Source organism: Astatotilapia calliptera, chromosome 14, assembly GCF_900246225.1.
Source record: "Astatotilapia calliptera chromosome 14, fAstCal1.2, whole genome shotgun sequence".
Lineage (NCBI taxonomy): Eukaryota > Metazoa > Chordata > Actinopteri > Cichliformes > Cichlidae > Astatotilapia > Astatotilapia calliptera.
In genome coordinates this window covers 32,669,890-32,688,288 of record NC_039315.1, presented here as the reverse complement: position 1 = coordinate 32,688,288, position 18,399 = coordinate 32,669,890, and the positions used below count along the sequence as shown (strand labels likewise).

The 18,399-nt window shown below is 40.6% G+C and overlaps 1 protein-coding gene across 9 annotated transcripts in view; it reads left to right on the top strand.

Moving 5' to 3' along the window:
• LOC113036314 (chloride channel protein 2) overlaps positions 1-18,399 on the top strand; it is a 221,524-nt gene that overhangs the window by 34,525 nt on the left and 168,600 nt on the right. For 8 of the 9 annotated variants that reach the window (XM_026192578.1, XM_026192576.1, XM_026192579.1 and 5 more), the window contains exon 1: positions 9,480-9,829. The exons of the other annotated variant lie outside the window; for it this stretch is intronic. In XM_026192578.1, the coding sequence (XP_026048363.1) occupies positions 9,779-9,829 (51 nt within the window). In that variant the 5' untranslated portion in view covers positions 9,480-9,778. Of the gene's footprint in view, positions 1-9,479; positions 9,830-18,399 lie in introns of those variants that run through there. 9 annotated transcript variants of the gene reach the window in all.

Here is an 18,399-nt window from a genome sequence, read left to right as displayed (position 1 = left end):
AAAAGGTTGGATTTGGTGCCAATAAGGAGGATCTCAGTTTTATCCTCATTGAGCTTTAGAAAATTAGAGGTAAACCAGGATTTTAACTCGGATAGACATTCTGTAAGGGAAGAAGGTGGGAGGGAGGAATCAGGTTTGCAAGAGAGATATAACTGGGTGTCATCAGCAAAACAGTGAAACTGAAGATCAAATTTGCGGAAGATGGTACCTAGAGGGAGGATGTATATTATAAAGAGAAGAGGGCCTAAAACTGAGCCTTGGGGTACACCAGAGGTGTACCCCACTAGTGTTCCAGTGCCACTGTGAGCCATGCACACCCAAGCCATCACACTGCCTTGGTCATTGTAGGTTTGCTTATAATCATCAGTCCGCTGTAACTGTATGCCAGCCGTTTATTAGCAGCCAACATGAACGTTCGTACACTCGTAACAGGAATTACTGTCATAGGCAAGTTAGAACCACAGCGACATACGCTGGAAACCTCCGTAACAGCAGCAATGGCAGGCAGTATAGACAAGGATAACATTACTGTTATCTACATCCCCCTTTTCATTCTTTTTTTTTTTTTTTAGTTTTGCACTTGTTAGGCAAACCCAAATCAAACAACACCACTGTAATGGAAGAACTTATCGGGTTATGGATTACACAAAAAATAAAGGTTCAAATGTCAAATGAAATTCACGGTAATCATTGTCATAAATGCAACAAATATGCAACAACATAACATGAGAGAAAACACATTTCAAAACAGAAAATACAGCATCACTGTGCTTAGACACTCTACCAGATCTGGTTCGGTACAAGTTGTCATCAGAGCGTACTTGGCATTTTGTAGGTGTGATCACTTGTTCAGACTGTTTTGTGCCAAGTTGTGGTGGGTCAAGTTGAACTTGAATTGTTTCATGTTTGTTGGTTTGTGCTTTATTGGGTTCAATTTCATCCGCTCGTCGAGATGTGTCCAGTTCATTTTGTGTTGTAGCGAGCTTTTCCGGTTGAGGCTCGCTCACAGGCAGAAGATGTTGTCTTTGCGCCTGTATTCCTTTCCATCCGACTCAACTACATAACAGCGAGGTTCAGCACATACCGGTACCTTACTTACAACTCCAATCTTGTCATATCCTCTCTGTGTTTGTAATCTCACCACCTGGTTTGGTGTTAATGGACTGAGCAGCTTGCTGGTTCAAATAGAAATCAATTCCATCTCTTTTTGATGTTTCAAGGAGTCTTTTAGCACTCCGGACAGCTCTTTCACTGAGTCCATTTGACTGAGGAAACTCAGGGCTGCTTGTGACATGTACAAATCCCCAGTGTGTGGCAAACTCACGAAAGGTCTGGCTGGTGAACTGGGTGCCATTGTCTGAGTACAGTTTCTGTGGTATCCCATGTACTGGGAAGTGGCGTTTAAGTTTGTTAATGACTGAGGCAAATGTTAGGTTTTCAAGTTTATCTATTTCAAACCATCCAGAATACAAATCCACGAGCACAAGGTAGTGGCAGTTGTCCCATTCGAATATGTCTGTGGCTGTGATGGACCAGGGAAGATCAGGAATTTGGGGTTTCAGGGGTTGTTTTTGTTGGTGAGGCTTTAGACTGTTGCAAATGCTGCATGATTTGACTTTGTTCTCAATGTCAGAGTTTATTGTCAACCACACTGTCCCTTGCTCTCCTTTTTGTAGACTCCATGCCTGGATGTCCCTTGTGTAGTTCCTATAGATAGGTGTCATGTAGTGATGCTGGAATGATGGCTCTGTTGCCTTTCATAATGACATTATTGTCGATGATTAGTTTATCGTGGTAGCTGAAGAATGGTTTGATTTCTATAGGTACGCTACTCACTTGTTTTGGCCACCCCTGCTGGATGTAACGAGCAAGTGTCTGTAGAGTAGCGACCTTCGAGGTGTGTTTGGCAAGCTCTTGTAGGCGTGAGACGAGCTGAAGTGACATTACCTTGAAGTCGCGCCCCACTTCCTTTAGAGATTGCTCATCCAGCGTTGGTGTGCAAGAGAGTGTGTCTGCAATGGAAAGGTGTTTGCCTTTCTTGTTTCCAAGAGTCAAGTTGAACTTTTGTAATTGTATCATCATGCGCTGTAGCCGTGCTGGAACTGTGTGGAAAGGTTTGTTTTGGATTGTGACCAAAGGCTGGTGGTCAGTTTCAATCACTACTGGCTTGTAACTCCTTCTCTATCTGAGCGTACCTTCTCTCTGTTGGAGTTAAAGTTCTTGATGCATACGCCGCAGGTTTGTCGTCCTGAAGGCATGCAGCTCCTAGACCATGCTGGGAAGCATCACTGTTTTGTGCATGTCATAGTATTGAAGTACTGGTGGGCTGGTGAGGCACGCTTTAAGTTTGTTGAAAGCATCCTGCTGAGTGGTGTTGAGTTCAGCTCCACACCACATCCTTGTGAAGCAACTGACGAAGTGGTGCTGACAGTTGGGTGAACTTGCCCAGGTAAATGGTAAATGGCCTGTATTTGTATAGTGCTTTTACTAGTCCCCCCTAGGGACCCCAAAGGGCTTTACACACACACACACACACACACACACACACACACACACACACACACACACACACACACACACACACACACACACACACACACACACACACACACACACACAGGTGGAGGAAAGCTACAGTTGTAGCCACAGCTGCCCTGGGGCAGACTGACAGAAGCGAGGCTGCCATATCGCGCCATGGGCCCTTCTGGCCAACACCAGTAGGCGGTAGGTGAAGTGTCTTGCCCAAGGACACAACGACCGAGACTGTCCGAGCCGGGGCTCGAACTGGCAACCTTCCGATTACAAGGCGAACTCCCAACTCTTGAGCCACACAGTGAGTTAATCTGAGAAGGTGCATTAAAAAATAAATGGCCGGGCCAGCAGTGCACATCGCAAATTAGCTCACATACACACATTAGTTGTGCTGCTTCTTAATGACGGTATCTTAGCTAACAACCCCAACTACCAGATTCAACTTGTAATTGGCTAAAAATAACTTAGCCTACCGGTGAGAGGGACGTTGCTAGCTGGCAGTTTTTGCAAGCGATGTTGAAATTTCCACATTCCAACACTTCAAATGCTTTAGGAGTTGTCTGCTCAGCGCAGCATCAGCACCGTGGAAATACACGGATACATCCGTAGACTCAAGACAGAATTCACAATGTGTTTTCAGGACTTTCAGGCGTATGGACCAATGTTTTCTTTTCTGATCAAACCAGAAAGCTTTAATGAGCAGCTGGATTTGTCTCGCATTAACTGGCTGAGTTAATGCCAGTTAATGTGACATCAAAATGCAGCTGATTGAAGTGAAAACCTCGACTCTGTGGGGGTCAAAGTTTGCAGAACTATGAACGCAGCTGGAATCCATAGCCGTGCGTGTTCATGGAGCTTGCATTTTCACCTGCTGGACATCACTACCTGACAAGTTTAACTGTCTTCAGAACATTGCAAAGGCCTTATTGACAGTATTTGGCTCTACATATCTCTGTGAGCAGATTTTCTCTCACATGAGTGTCCTCAGGTAGCCGTCTGAATGCTGGACACTCGGAGACCTGTGTCTCTGAGTGGGAGAGGATAGATCACATTAACATGTGTATCTCTGTATTAACAAACATGCCATATTGGCCCGGTTTATTTTTCTTATCATTGTTGTGAGAAGACCATAAATAGCATTTGCATTTTCTGTTGTATTTCATTTGCTGTTCTTGTTATGGATAAAAAATGTATTTTTTTGTTTCAAAATAGCTGATAACAATTCACTGATAGCTGCCAACATATGTGAACAAATATAATTCTATAAAGTTGTTCTATATAGTGTGTAACTGTTAATATAGAGCGTTATTAAATATTAAAGGGCGATCGTGGCTCAAGAGTTGGGAGTTCGTCTTGTAATCTGAAGGTTGCCGGTTCGAGCCCCGGCTTGGACAGTCTCGGTCGTTGTGTCCTCGGGCAAGACACTTCACCCGTTGCCTACTGGTGGTGGTCAGAGGGCCCGGTGGCGCCAGTGTCCGGCAGCCTCGCCTCTGTCAGTGCGCCCCAGGGTGGCTGTGGCTACAATGTAGCTTGCCATCACCAGTGTGTGAATGTGTGTGTGAATGGGTGGATGACTGGATATGTAAAGCGCTTTGGGGTCCTTAGGGACTAGTAAAGCGCTATACAAATACAGGCCATTTACCATTTACCATATTGCTAATGCAATCATATGGCACATTGACTGCTGAGGACGTTTTTAGATGGCACTCATCATCAGAAAGGTTGCCGACCTCTGATTTAGACTAAGGTAAAAGGAACACGAGGATATTCAGATAAGGTTGTTCTAAACAGAGAGACTGAGAGAGAGAGCGGAAACAGCAGTGCCAGCTTTATTATTTAATGTGGTTGAAGAATGGCAAATAAAAAGAGTGCAAAAACAAGAAAGATGAATTCTTGAAATCTTTCAAAGACATATCTCAATAAAAGACTGAAAGTTATATTTCCATTTTCGTCAGCAACAATAGAAATGAAGAAAAGTTATTCAGATGTATATGTGATAGCCAGATACAATATGGACATTGGACAAGATTCTACATACACTGTTTAGACTGAATTTGGACGTAGCCCCAAATCTTGTACCGTGTAAAATGATATACCTGTACATGGCAGTAAAATCTCTGAACTGGAAAAATGTGACTTAAATCAGCAAGTTTCACTAAGTTTTAATAATGCATTTCCATCAAGGTACTACAGGGGCAATATTTGGAGAAAGATGCATAATGGTAATAGGAGAAAAACTGCTCTTCTTGAGGGTAACATATTTAATTTACAGACTTTTAATGACAAAATAAACTGTGATAAACTTTGTGGTCTCCTTAAGAACAATGTGCGAATTATTTCAGACTAGCTGCCTCATCATTTATGTCATGGTCCTAGGTCTTTGACCCAGTGTTTGGAGTTTTTGGAATTTCGCTGTGAGTTTCCATTCTCACTTTTATTTTTGTTATCCTTTGTTTGTTGTTGTTCTTGTTTTGAGTTTGCCTATTATCCCTGTTTCAGTTTATTCTGCCTCATTGACTTCTTTCCGGCTGGATGTTGTTCCTTTGGACTAAAAAGCAATCATTAAACGTACAATACCTTTCAATTTCACCCATCTGTGTCAGAGTCCACATTTCATGACAGTTTAGCCAACCCTCCTCAAAACAGATTAATATAACAAAATAGGGACATAGCCACCGTTTTGGTGCGTGGCGTGCATTTTTAAAGGCTCCAGTTTTGTTTTTCAGTTGTCACCATTTTTAGACCTGTGACTCCTTTCAGCTCTTACTAACAAACATGCACCTTGGATGACAACTACAGATTTAACTGCACAAGGGGTTGATTTTCTTTTTCAATCTCTATATACAACCATGGCTTTGTGAAAGTATTCTGGACGCTCTCAAATACAACAAGTGAACCAGGCAGAGGCCAGAGACGGAGAGAGATGGAGGATGTAGTAGGGAAGATAGATCCCTCAATAAATGTTTTGTGCCATCACTGCCCAGATCTGGATAAGTGGTAGAAAATAGATGGATGACTGCTGTTGATCAACTGGTGTTTCTGCTTATCACATACCTCCAGCCATTTTCCATTGTGAGTCATGAGTTTCAAGAATGTGAACCCTTGCGTAACCTTAAAAACAGCAGCTCCACAAGATAGGAGCTGAATCTACAAAGGTTGTCGCTTTCAAACAAGATTCACACAAAGCAGTGCTATTCTAATGATTAACCTCTTCTGTCCAACAGCAGTGAGCTCAAGTGTGTATTTTTGTAGAGTTTCATATCAGGTTGGACTCCCCGCTAACAGCTATGAATAGGTTCCTAGTATTTGTTTCACATCACTGCAAAAGAACATCAAACACCTGAGTTTCTCAGTATCAGGTTTCTGAAGACAAATTAAATCTAACACATTATTGACCTCAGGAAGAGTTATCTTTGTTCGACTGGATAGCAGTTAATATCTTTAGAATGGTTAACCTCTGCACATGAAAAGGTTTGTTCAAGTGATACCGAGTGAGAGTGAGCTTTCTCTGCATTGATCTGATTGTCTGTGGTTTTGGCTCAGATCAGTAACTTTCTATCTTTTATTTCAAGGCATAATCTTTCAGATGTGATTCTTTTATGTTAGAGTATCTTATTCCAAAACAATAAGCAGAATGGGATATTGTGTCTTTGTGTCTTACTTAACAAGACTGAACATCTACAGCCAGACTCAAAACTCTGTGAGTCTGTACCTCAGAGGAAAAACAGTAAATGCCAGTATCACAATGCTAACATCCTCAAAATTACAATGCAAACATGATCATTCTTCTATAAACTGTATAATAATAATGGATGTAGTTTCTGGTGCTACAAAATGAAACCTAGTAGAAGTGCCTGAATTTGCCAAAAGATAAGTCACATTGTATGGAAGTCTTTGACAAAAGCCACTAGGTTACTTTTTACTAGATTTATTCACTGGAAAAACATTTTCCTATTGGGTTTAAGTCTCAGTTGCTGTATAGCATACAATTAAACAAAATTCGCTAATTTCTAAAGCCCCTGACTGATGGCAAGATGGTTAATGAAGGCAGAAATGGATCACTCCCTTGCGCAGCGCAAACAACAAATACCTAGTGCTTCAGCTGATTCACCACCTAAAGAAAACAATAACAAGGAAATATTTAGTAGTCAGTACTGTGAAAGCAACCTGTCTTATAGGTTTAGACAGACTGGGGATTTTATGAGCTCGCAGCTTGAGAGTGCCATCTGTTGAGAGAAGCTTTCTTATCCTAACATGGTAACACCAGCTAAAAAGGCAAAATCAAACATCCTGGGCTCACTGGGGTAAGCAGGTGATTGCTGGGTTTGAATCTACTCCAAAGCCAAATGCTCTGTCTCCAAGCATTCATTACATCTCCCACATTAAAAAAACAAACAAACAAAAAACATACAACTGTTACAGACGTTTCCTCTCCCCAAGGAATATAAAACATAAATCTGAATTGGGGTAGAAAATTGGTTTTATTGTTTTAAAAAAGAAAAAGAAAAAGTCAACTGTAATTTGAACCCTCAAAGTTGGCTAGCTTGGTGGGTTCAAAATGGTAATCCAATGGTGTGGTGCTATTGGTTACATCTACACAGAAGGCGATGTAAATTTGGCAGGTCCCAAGATAAACTTTGAGACAAGTATTTGAAGCGACTGCTGATGAGAGAGCACGATACCGGTGACTCACAGATAACCTGCCAGCAAATTAACTGGGTAGCCACAGGCTGGAATGTCCAATAGAGATAACCATCACCTTCAAAGTGATCCATGATGAGCGAATCCCTCATTGTCATCCTTGTGTTGATGCAGCTTTATAGTTCTAGCATCCTAGCATGCAAACATGTCTGCACTGGTAACATATTGATGTTTGCAACATTTGGAATTTTTCTTTTTTATAATATGAACCATTTTAGTTTTCTACTTTAGCATGTTAGCATTTGTGCTAGCAAGTAACAAATACTAAGAAAATATACAGAATGTTATTAGATTTGAATAAAGTAGCGTGCTGTGTCTGTAAATATTATGTATAAAACAATGGCAAAATAAAATTACACTTCCTCCTGGCATCAGAAAATGGAAAAAGGATTAGATTACATAATCTTAGAGATTTTAATGAACTGCTCCAAATTTTACTCTCGCTGGCAGTGTAGCTTTGTGAAAATGTCATATCTTTCATCCCTTAAAACAGATTGAAATGCATCAGTTATCAGGGGTGTCAAACTCCAGGCCTCAAGGGCCGGTGTCCTGCAGGTTTTAGAGCTCACACTGGGTCAACACACCTGAATCAAATGATCAGTTCATTACCAGGCCTCTGGAGAACTTCAAGAGATGTTGAGGAGGTCATTTAGCCATTTGAATCAGCTGTGTTGGATCAAGGACACATTTAAAATCTGCAGGACACCGGCCCTCGAGGCCTGGAGTTTGACACCTGTGAGTTAGATGGACTACCTGTGAAGTTCACACAGTGTAGCTTGTTGGTGGTCAGTATTGACAGGTCAGCTGGTATAATACTTCACTAAAGCCTCAAATACTGTAGTAAATATTCAATTCAATTCAATTTCTTTATTGTCCCACAAGGGGAAATTAGTTTAGCAGCAGGATATAAATAAACAGAACAATACTATAAAATAATAATGACAATAATAGTGATTAAAAAGTCCAAGAACAGTTATTTGCCATTGAGGAGACAAGATGCAGTGGGGATAAAAGAGACCTGGAGTCTTTTAGTCTTCCTCACAGGTACTCTAAAACGGCGGCTGGAAGGCAACAACTCAAACTCAATCTTCAGAGGTTTTCAGCTACCTTATCAAATACATTTAAATGGAAACCAATATTAAATGGAAACTTTCACCACAAGGTTGTAACATTTTACCAAAAACATTAAGTGTAGTTGTCCACCCCAACCAGGATTACATACTTCTATGTACTTTTAAAATTATTTACTTCCTAATAGAAGATTTCTACCTAACCTAATGCTTCTAAACTGCATCATCTCTGGTCTTGTAACTAAAGGCTAACCAGTAACGCGAATTAGGTACAAATTCTGGACTCGATGTGATTCCAGTTCATATTACATGAGAATACAGCCTGACAATGTTTTAACTTTAGCTGACATCTCTGCGATGCGATACATCAGGGTTTAAGCAACCTTTAAAGATTGGGTCATGTCAGGGAAAAACTTGCATTAATCATACTTAAAAAAAGAAAGAAAAAAAAAAGATGGATTCATCTGTGTCAGAGATATTTCAGAGATTGTATTCCTTGTAGAACACCTGTCCTATCACTGGTGCATTGTGTTTGTAGCAGCTAGCTTAATGCAGAAATAAATAGCTACAATGAGATATAGATTTCACTATTTAGTAAAGAGATATGACACCAAAGAGAACATTTCACACATACTGTGTTTCAGGCCGCCTGTGTCATTCACTGATTTAACCTCAGTAATTTTGAAAATGCCCATTGTGATTTGTGAGCATAAAACTGTGCATTCCTACACAAAGTTATTTTTTCAGAGCACAATTGAATGCTTAACTCAAAAGAGCTTTGTCCCCCCCACCGAAATGCAGACATTTCTATTTCTAACATTAAAAATTGTTACATTTTGTTCAGTACCAGGGCTCTGTTATTGTGCATTCAGACACAGTGGGGCACACTTTAACCTGTGCATTTCCTGTTATAAGTCTAAATGTTTGCTGTGAGATGAGGAGTCATTAGGAGCTCTACCATATGACTGCAGCACCGTTCCTTATGAACACGGTTAGATTGATTGTCCTTTGTTTTTTGGTCCTGAAGAAGCTTGGACCAGCTCAGAAGGCTTTAATTACTCATATTATTTAACCTTTAATGAATTCCCTGATTACATACACAACAACAACAACAACAACAACACAAGCATATATACTAAACTAGACTGTTTTGTTTTGGTTTTAATTTTTATCTAAAGAAAATAAAGGATTAAAGGTAAAAGAAAAACTATGAACAACCGAAAGGTTCCTTCTGGCTTGACTGACACCTCCCACTTAAACTAGCAAAAGCTCCGCCTCAGCCTTCTATCTTGTTGAGAACTTGAGGCTATAAAATGAAGGAACTTACTGTAACCAGTTCACAGTCTTTACTTGGAGTTCCGTTTGTGAACTCCTTAACAGAAACTACAGTAAATCTAATGCTTTAATCAGTGAGAACACAATAGCGCTGTCGGCTTTTCCTTTCACTTGGCGACCTGAAAACCGCGAGCTGAACCATGGCAGGAGACGGGTCAGATCAGCGGGCGCTGCAGTATGAACAAACTCTTGTAAGTCTTCGCTTGTCACCACTCTGAACTTTGTTCCCTTGTTCGACAGTGCGTCCACTTCTCTTGGGTTGGCGGAGAAGCCACCGTGTGCCCCTTTTTGCTCGTTAAACTGTTGGAGACAACGATAAAGAGCAACGTGTGAGCCAAGTGTGGCCAAAAGCTGGAATAGAGATGAATGAAGTGTGGGGCAGTATGTACGTGCCGAATTCAACGGTGTGCCTATGTGACTGTGGAAATTTCTTGTGGAGTGTGTATGCGGTAGAAAACACAAGTTTTAAGTATAAATTGTCACATTTTAAACGAAGTTCAACCTCCGGGTGTTCTCACGTGAATGGTCGAGGTTTGCGGTGTCGGGAGCCTGCTGTGTCGGGCTAATGTGTCCTTAATTCCGTAATTGCAAGTCATGTATTCTTGTGAATTAACATGAGCTAATTCCTAAACTGGTGAACACCACACACTGAATTTCTCCGGCTTGCGGCTTCGCTGTAGCTCTGGAAGTAAAGGTGTTTGTCCGAACATCTGGATTTGGCTCTGTCAATAGGTAGCAGCCGATAACACCCACGCAAGAGTTCAGCCAAACTCCACTGTTAAAAAAAACAATCTGGCCGTAAGAGTCGTCTGTATTGTCATAATACCATATAAAAGGTTACTTACTTAATTGCAGTTTTAATGTGTAAGTGAGTTTATTAATTCTGCATACAAATTATACCAGTTTGCATCAAACAGTACTGCATCCATTTCCAACCGATGAACGCAACCGTACTATTAGATGCTTTATTAGCTAAATGTAAATTTTGCAATGCATATCTGACTGCCAATAAGTAAATGAATCTTGCTGGACAGCGTTTTGTCAAGATTTAAATTGCTACAATGCAAGCGCCATTTGATGAATAAATTAAATGCCTGTTAGATAGTTTGGGTAAACATGCACATGTCATAGGGATTACTGGTAGTGTCAGGAGCACTGGATGTGTATACAACCACCAGCATCAGACAATGGATCAATTCATCGTTGGTTAGCGGCTTGGGTGCAGCACACAGCAGGTTGTGATGCAACTGGCAGCTGTGCAAGTGTCTCGTGCAGCACCCACATCTGGCTCACCATTGTTATCGTAGGCCATCTTCTTTATCTTGCTTTTTTTTTTTTTTTTTTTTTATTACACATTACACAAGCAGTTGTCAGAAGTCCTAGAAAGTCTTCATGCAGCTTTGGATGACTGCGTTTAGACCTGATTTAAACAGCAGGGGGCTCCCACACATTTTAATGCCACAGGGCCTCAAATGAATAGAGATCAGGGCCTGTAGGTTCCCACTCCATAAGAGGACTAAGTGAGGGCTTTTAATTGGTAAATTTGAGCACATCCCTCAGAATGGTTACAGGGCAGGCTTTAAGCTGAGAGTCCCCCTCGTGTGTGTGCGCGCGTGTGTGTGCGCGCGTGTGTGTGTGCACTTTTCCTGACAAAAACAAAACTTTGGTCAAGCCTAAAGAATTGGCTGTTTGAAGAGACTCGTCTTATAGGCCAACTGGATCCATTCAGCGGCACTGAGGCTTTAAATTAAGAGGAGCCACAACTGTAACACTTGTTTGGGCCTCTGTTTCTTTTTTCTTGAAGTTTCCTTGCACAAACACACAGACACACTCGGCTCTGTCCACCCTGCCTCTGCTAGTGTGTGTGTGTGTGTGTGTGTGTGTGTGTGTGTGTGTGAGATTACACAACTTGCGACCCGCTGATTCAGCACTGGACGCTCTGTCACCCTGGCAGGGTCTCGTGCCCGTTCCTTCAGCTCTCGGAAAGAAAGAGGGAGGAAGAAAAAACGTGTTCAGACTACTTCCTTTGTTAATCTCGGCTTACTTCACAGCATATAGAAGATTGTTACAGGAACAAAAATTGTGAAATGGAATCAAATAAAAATAGCTCCAGTGTGCGAATAACCTCTTTTATCATAAATGAGTTCTCTCTCTGCCCCCATCCCCTCGCCGTGGGTTGTAGTAACATGGTGTCTTTGTGCAATATTGGCAGTCGTGGTGGTTGTGTGGGTTTTGTTGTGGGCAGTGGATGCTCAAAGAGGCCAGTGTAGTTTGGCTGTTAGGAAGGTTGAAAGGCTGGCTGTACAGAAACACTGGCAGAAAAGCAGCCTCAACATATTGTCGGCTAACATCAGACTAACACGTCAGTTTGTGCGTGTAGCTGATTTTCGGCTGTTTCTTCAAGAACATAAAGTTACATTTGCGCGTGTTTGAATGGTACATGGTGTGAATCTAGTGTATAAAGTTACGTAAGCATACGCACATCTTTTGTTGCACGAATTATCAGCAAATGACACCTTCAGTCAAGAAGTAATATTTTTGACCTTCATAACTGTCAATTGCAAGGTTAACATTAGCAAATCATTTTTGAAATGAGCAAGAGAATAAATAACTGAGCAAATGTTAAAGACTTCTTCTTCCAAGAAGTTGTAACAAAACTGTTTGATAGCAGTTTAAGGGTTAGGCTTTTTTTAATTTTTTTTTTTTTTTTTTTAGCTCAAACGTAAGGTTTTAATAGGTCTTGTACAGTGGTGTGAGTAGCCTATCAGATGTCACAGGCTGATATTTATGACATTTTCCGTGGCGACCGCTATCATAAGCAATAAAGTGAAATCCTGTTTGTCGGCGTTGCTCCAATTTATTTGCAAAACTGTGTGAACACGTAATAATTAACAGAACGATCACACTGGTGCCAAACACGGAGTGCACACGACACGCGAGCTTCTTGGAGGCGCTAAAACAGTTGGATTACTCGTCACGAGGAATGCTAATAAAGTTACGGAAAGTGTTGTAATATCTCCTGCAGCTATAAAGATTCCAAAAATAACCCTGAACAAAGGACATAATGGAAAGTGTCTCTGTTGCAATCTGGAGTTTAAATTAGAGTTTTAAAGGGAGTTGGTGACAACAAGAGATTCCATCATGTTGCATTATGATAATTGCAAGATGCTAACACGTATGTTATTTATTCATTTAAAAAAAAAAAAAGAACCCCCTGAGACTTAAATATTTCTAACCTTAACCCTACGCTATCAGATATGTTGTCTATTTACTACTTTTCTGCTTTTCAAGATTGCGAAGTCTTCAAAGAACAATCAGGGGCCAGAAAAAACAGATGAAAAACAGTTCTTCTTCTTCTAAAGAAAAATGTTCCCAATAACACTGCTTTTATCAAAACGTTCCCCTTTTTTTTTAATTTATTTTTTTTAGTCCAAAAAAAGACACTGTCCACATACCAATGAGACGTCTACGCATTGGATCATGTATTTTTACTATTAGATGAAAATAATGAAATCAGCAGAGGCTTGGCTTAGAGGCTATGAAAGCTAAGGGTAGCGCTGGCTAAGAGTCCAGAGATGGATTGACTACAAACTAATATAAAGCAGGAAACTTTAAAGATACATTTTCTGTAGAGTGTCAAAGATGTTCATATTGGAGCGTGACCTATTATAAAATGTTTGACGGGTACACTCCTGTACTGATTCTGGTAAAGTCTGACTGGAAGACGCTGCTTCTCACCCTGATATTCTAGTGTTGAAGAAAGTTTTCAGCATCTCTTAATGTGGAATTGGCACCACTGAATGGGCAACTTTCCCCACTAAGTGACTGAGTAAATTGTGTAGTGTATAAAGGTGTGACATTGTTAGACGTTAGAGTCCTAACATTGTGGACAGCCAGCTGATCACCACCTTTGCCCTTTTATCTCACTCACTGGCTTTGATGGCTTGCTATTGCAGTGTGACATGGTATGTGTGGAGGCTTACGACCAGCTATTCCAGAACCCGTATCAGTGTGGTTGTTGGGCGTGCATGTTCAGTAATTCAGATATGAGTGATAGGACAACATGCAAATACAGAGTTAAAGATGGTCACTGATTGCGCTCGTCTATGGTGATGCAGGATGACACAAAGGCAATGCTGGAACCTTATTTCAGTCAGACTGTTTCATTGGAAGGGAAGTTACGGGCAGGCGTATTTTGTGACAGCAGGTCTTCTGATTGGGAATGTGCTTCCATTATTATACTGACCGAAGGCTTTTTTGAAAACGATGAGGAAGTGAAAGTGTCAGCTAAAGAAGTATGGAGACTTCATAATTTGCGAGTCCATATTTCCCTGTGTTAGTGGGGTGGCTCTGTGGGTTGTGTCCATTTGTCTTGCTGTGACACAGAATCATTTGTAACCTTGCGTCTGTCGCCTCACTGTAGTAATTTTTTTGTTTGAAGCTTGCTTCCCAGCATTCATAGTGGAAATTTCCCTTCACTGGATCTCTCTCTGCTTCATTATGCCTTGTGGGTGAAGTTTTTTCTTCTTCTTCTTTTTTCTTTTTGCAGACCGGTCAAGAGCTACTTGACCCCCTGCTTTTGACTGTGTGCAGAAAGGGCTGTTTGCATAACCTAAGCTGGCTCTAACTGCAGATAAGCTTCAAAAGCCTCTAACAAGTTTTCTTTCTGTCACAAGAGATCAAGCATTTAGTTTCTTTTCTCTTTCATAAACTGATGTGTCCACCTGTATTTACTCTTTCACAAACAGTTGTGATGGATTTGCCTCTTGGTGTGAGGGCTCTTGAGGATGGTTTCAGAAAAGCAAAATTCTTAAACCTGTTAATGATGAAACCACACATAGTAACGGTGCATTTGGCAATCACTTCACAGGCCGGGACAAATGGAGGCTGGGCCTTTTTAGGTAAAACAAAAGCTGGGATGTGTTTGTGCGACTTACGCTTTGTTCTAAGATACATTGATCACACAGGCCGGGTTGTGTTGATTATTAATCACCCAGAGATGGCGGGAGGGAAAGGTTAAGCTCGATAGGCCATTAGATTAAAAGGATGAGGCAGTTTTTAGTGTTGAGGCGTGTCTCGTGATTAGTGCCACACCTTTTTCTTTCTTACTCCTCTTGAGTCCTTAACAAATATGGATCAGAGAAGAGATCAAAAACGGATCTTAGGCAAATACGGGAGATTCAGCAGAGCTGATTAGAAACTCTCAACGAGGTGATGTCAATTTAAAAAAAGAAAAAAGAATGGATAACAAATATAAAACACAAAGCACATTCACTTGACTGCAAAGAGTGGTATGAAACTGGCTGTAATAAGATGACAGGAACAGTTCTCTAGCCAAAAGCAATTAGGAAACCTTGAATTTTGCTATGGTGCTGCACTACATACCTTTTAACTGTGTTGGCCTGTAATAGTGTCTGTGTGTGTGCAGGCTTGCAGAGGTAGGGTTTATTGGGGTCTTGTTCACAAGAGATGGGAGAAGGCAGCGGGAGATCGACAGACGGATTGCTGTGGATGCGGATGCTGTGCTGTACTGGTCTGTTGTGGTGAAGAGGGAGCTGAGTGTAAAAGCGAAGCTGTCAATTTACCGGTCGATCTACGTCCCTACCCTCACCTATGGTCACAAGCTGTGGGTAGTGACCGAAAGAACGAGATCGCAGATACAAGCGGCAGAAATGAGCTTCCTCCAAAGGGTGGCTGGCCTCTCCCTTAGAGATGGGTTGAGATAGTTCAGCCATCTGGGAGGGGCTCAGAGTAGAGCCGCTGCTCCTCCACATTGAAAGGAGCCAGTTGAGGTGGTTCGAGTACCTGACTAAGGATAAGTATTGTCACCATATAGTGTGTACAGTATAAAAAAAAATGTAAATATTATTTGAAACATTTGGCTTTTGACCTTCAGATCAAGCTGTTGACCCTGAAGGAGAGGTAAAAGGAATAATGCTATATAGAACTATTTAAAACTATATTTCTGACTGCTATTGTTTGTACTGACGACATATGGGCATATAGGGAATGATCTATGGGGATTCTAAATATCACAATGTTGTTTTGTGTCCACGTGAACTCAGTGATCTCACTTTTACATTTCACATTTGTCTTTCTTTCAAGATGACCCCAAGATGTGTTATATCCTCAAAGAAAGTATTGTCAAGAGAGAGAATGAGCTGCCTACTTAGTGAGAAATATACTGTAGTGTAATATTATATAATAAGCTCAAGTTATTCATGTCCAAATCAATACCTATTATCCATGACCAACTCCTACAACATGTTCGTGTAATCAAAGTAAACCTCTGTTATGCTACCTGCATCTAATTTTTACTGAGCTGTCTTGGTAGAGGTTTGCTCTGCTGGAGCGCTTGTTGTTAAAAATTAGTTATGTTTTAAAACCTGTGCAGGTAAAAAAGAGAGGAATTCATCATGTTTAAATTAACTGTACAATTTTGTCAGTCACTGCGTCAGACTGGTGACCTGTCCAGGGTGTATCCCGCATCTCGCCCTAAGACAGCTGGGCTACAGCCCCCCGCAACCCTGAAATGGATAATAGGAAAAGAATGGATGGATGGATTTTGTCAGTCACTTGGTGTAACCTGATAATGCACTTAATGGCGATAAAGTGGTAATAAAGGACAGTGGGAGTGCACAGCCGGAAGAAAGATGACAATCATGATGTGGAGCACAACAGATCGGTGTGTGTGATGCTGTGCTTTAGACTGCGCAGTGCAAGTTGTGGCAAAAAAATCTACTGTTCAACAGTAGTAGAAATATTTAGTTTAGCTTCTTGATGCATTCTCAATCATCCAGGAAAGTAAATCTCCAAAACTTGATTCTGTTCATCTGGACATAGCGTTTTGTGGGAGAAACGTTTCGTCGCTCATCCAAGTGACTTCTTCAGTCTCAGCTGACTGCAGGTTTCCTCATTCTTATAAACATACATTTGCATAATGACTGAAACCAGCCCACTGAAGGAATTCACTTCTTTAGTACTTTAATGTACTATTTTGGTGTTGGATATTGGTTTACACATGTGCCCAACAAGTGAAAGATCCCTGACTTTTAGACTGGGACAAGGGAAATCTTTTTGGGAGGTTGTCTCAGAAAGGGCATCCACTATAAAAGTCTGCCAAATCATTTACTTGGAGTTGTGATTGAAATGCAGCTGTAACTGGTTTGAAGGCTGGTTGTTTTCAAGTTGAACTGATATTGTCTATTCATTTTTTTTTTTTGTTTTTAAACTGTTGTAATATTGATCATTTTAGGAATTGTAGCAGATGGCTAAATGTTTCCTTACTTTGACTGTTAAATTCTGTCTGAAAACGCTGTCAGTCACAAAAGCAGAATGATGGGCCTTGCTCACAAAATATCCAAGTCAACTGGAACGCAACAAAAGTAAATGGGGTACATACATATAGTAGATTGTGGTAAAGGGTAATTAAACTACTTCTTTATCTTAAAAGAAGGAAGAAATAAAATGTGATGATGTCACAGTAAAAACTAATTTTTACTTTCTTGACCTATAACTAGGGCTGGGCCATATCATACCGTTCACAGTGATACCGGTATAATGTTGGGCAACAATAAGAAAATGAAATATCGCGATAGAATATGGGTAAAACGCGCATGCGCAGTGCCTTTTTGTTTTCATAAGCAATGGCGGAGAATGAGAAGGGCGAAAGGGGATCGTTGAATGAAATGGATGAACCAGAATTGGTTTGTAAAAAATGCTGCAACTTCAGTGATGTGGAACTGGTTTAGCTTTTGTCCATCAGATACTCAACAAAGCACTATTTTTGGTAGAGCATGCTAGCGGGGCCGTTGTTATTACAGTGTTTTTTTTTTTGTTTTGTTTTTTGGAAAATACGGCACACTTAAAATCAATCCTTTAATTTTTCTGAAAATCGACAGTGCCCCTTATAATCCCGTGTGCCTTATGTTTGAATTCTGGTTGTGTTTACTGACCTCGAAATGATTTTATGTCGTACACGGAGCACATTGTCAGAGCATTACGGCTATCGTAGGCAGGAGCCTCGCGGAGTGATACTGTGCTTCAACATAGGTGTGTGTGTGTGTGTGAGACCTCTTTTTAAGTTTTGTGGATATTATGCATGGTTATGCTGAGGATATGTCGGCCAATTTCCACTGGAAATACCTTTTGGTTAAACTGTCAGCAAGTAATTTGCACTGTTACATTTTTATATAACTTTAATGCACATAAAAAACAGCTGCTTGTTTAAGTGAAAATACATAGATGTTTGGTTTTTTTTTTTTTTTGCACTAATAAAGTTGTGGAGTTGTAAAGTATTTTGTCTAGTGTCAATTATATTGTCAGTTATATCGTTATCGCAAATTTTCAAATGTATATCGTGATAAATATTTGTGGTCATATCGCCCTGCTCTACCTATAACATCAGATTGCATCCAAAGAACCAGTGTTTACTGTTTACACCCATATCAGCACTTATGCTTTTCAAGGGGGGAAAAAAATGTAAGCATTTCTGTTTATATGAGTGTCTCCACAGATATCTGTTTCACACGTTCTCAGTTTGTGAAGACTTCCTAATCAAAGTAGAAAGGAATGCATGTGATAAGTTCACATCATAACTACCCGTCTCTAGATTAACTCCTTCAGTCTGAACTTATGTTTGAATTCTGGTAATTTTTACCCTTTAAACCTTTAGTGTCTCATCACTTTGCTAAATTTATCTAACATAGTCCAGTGTATAAGATGTCATATGAGAAACGTTTTACTGTGTTTTTCAGGAAAC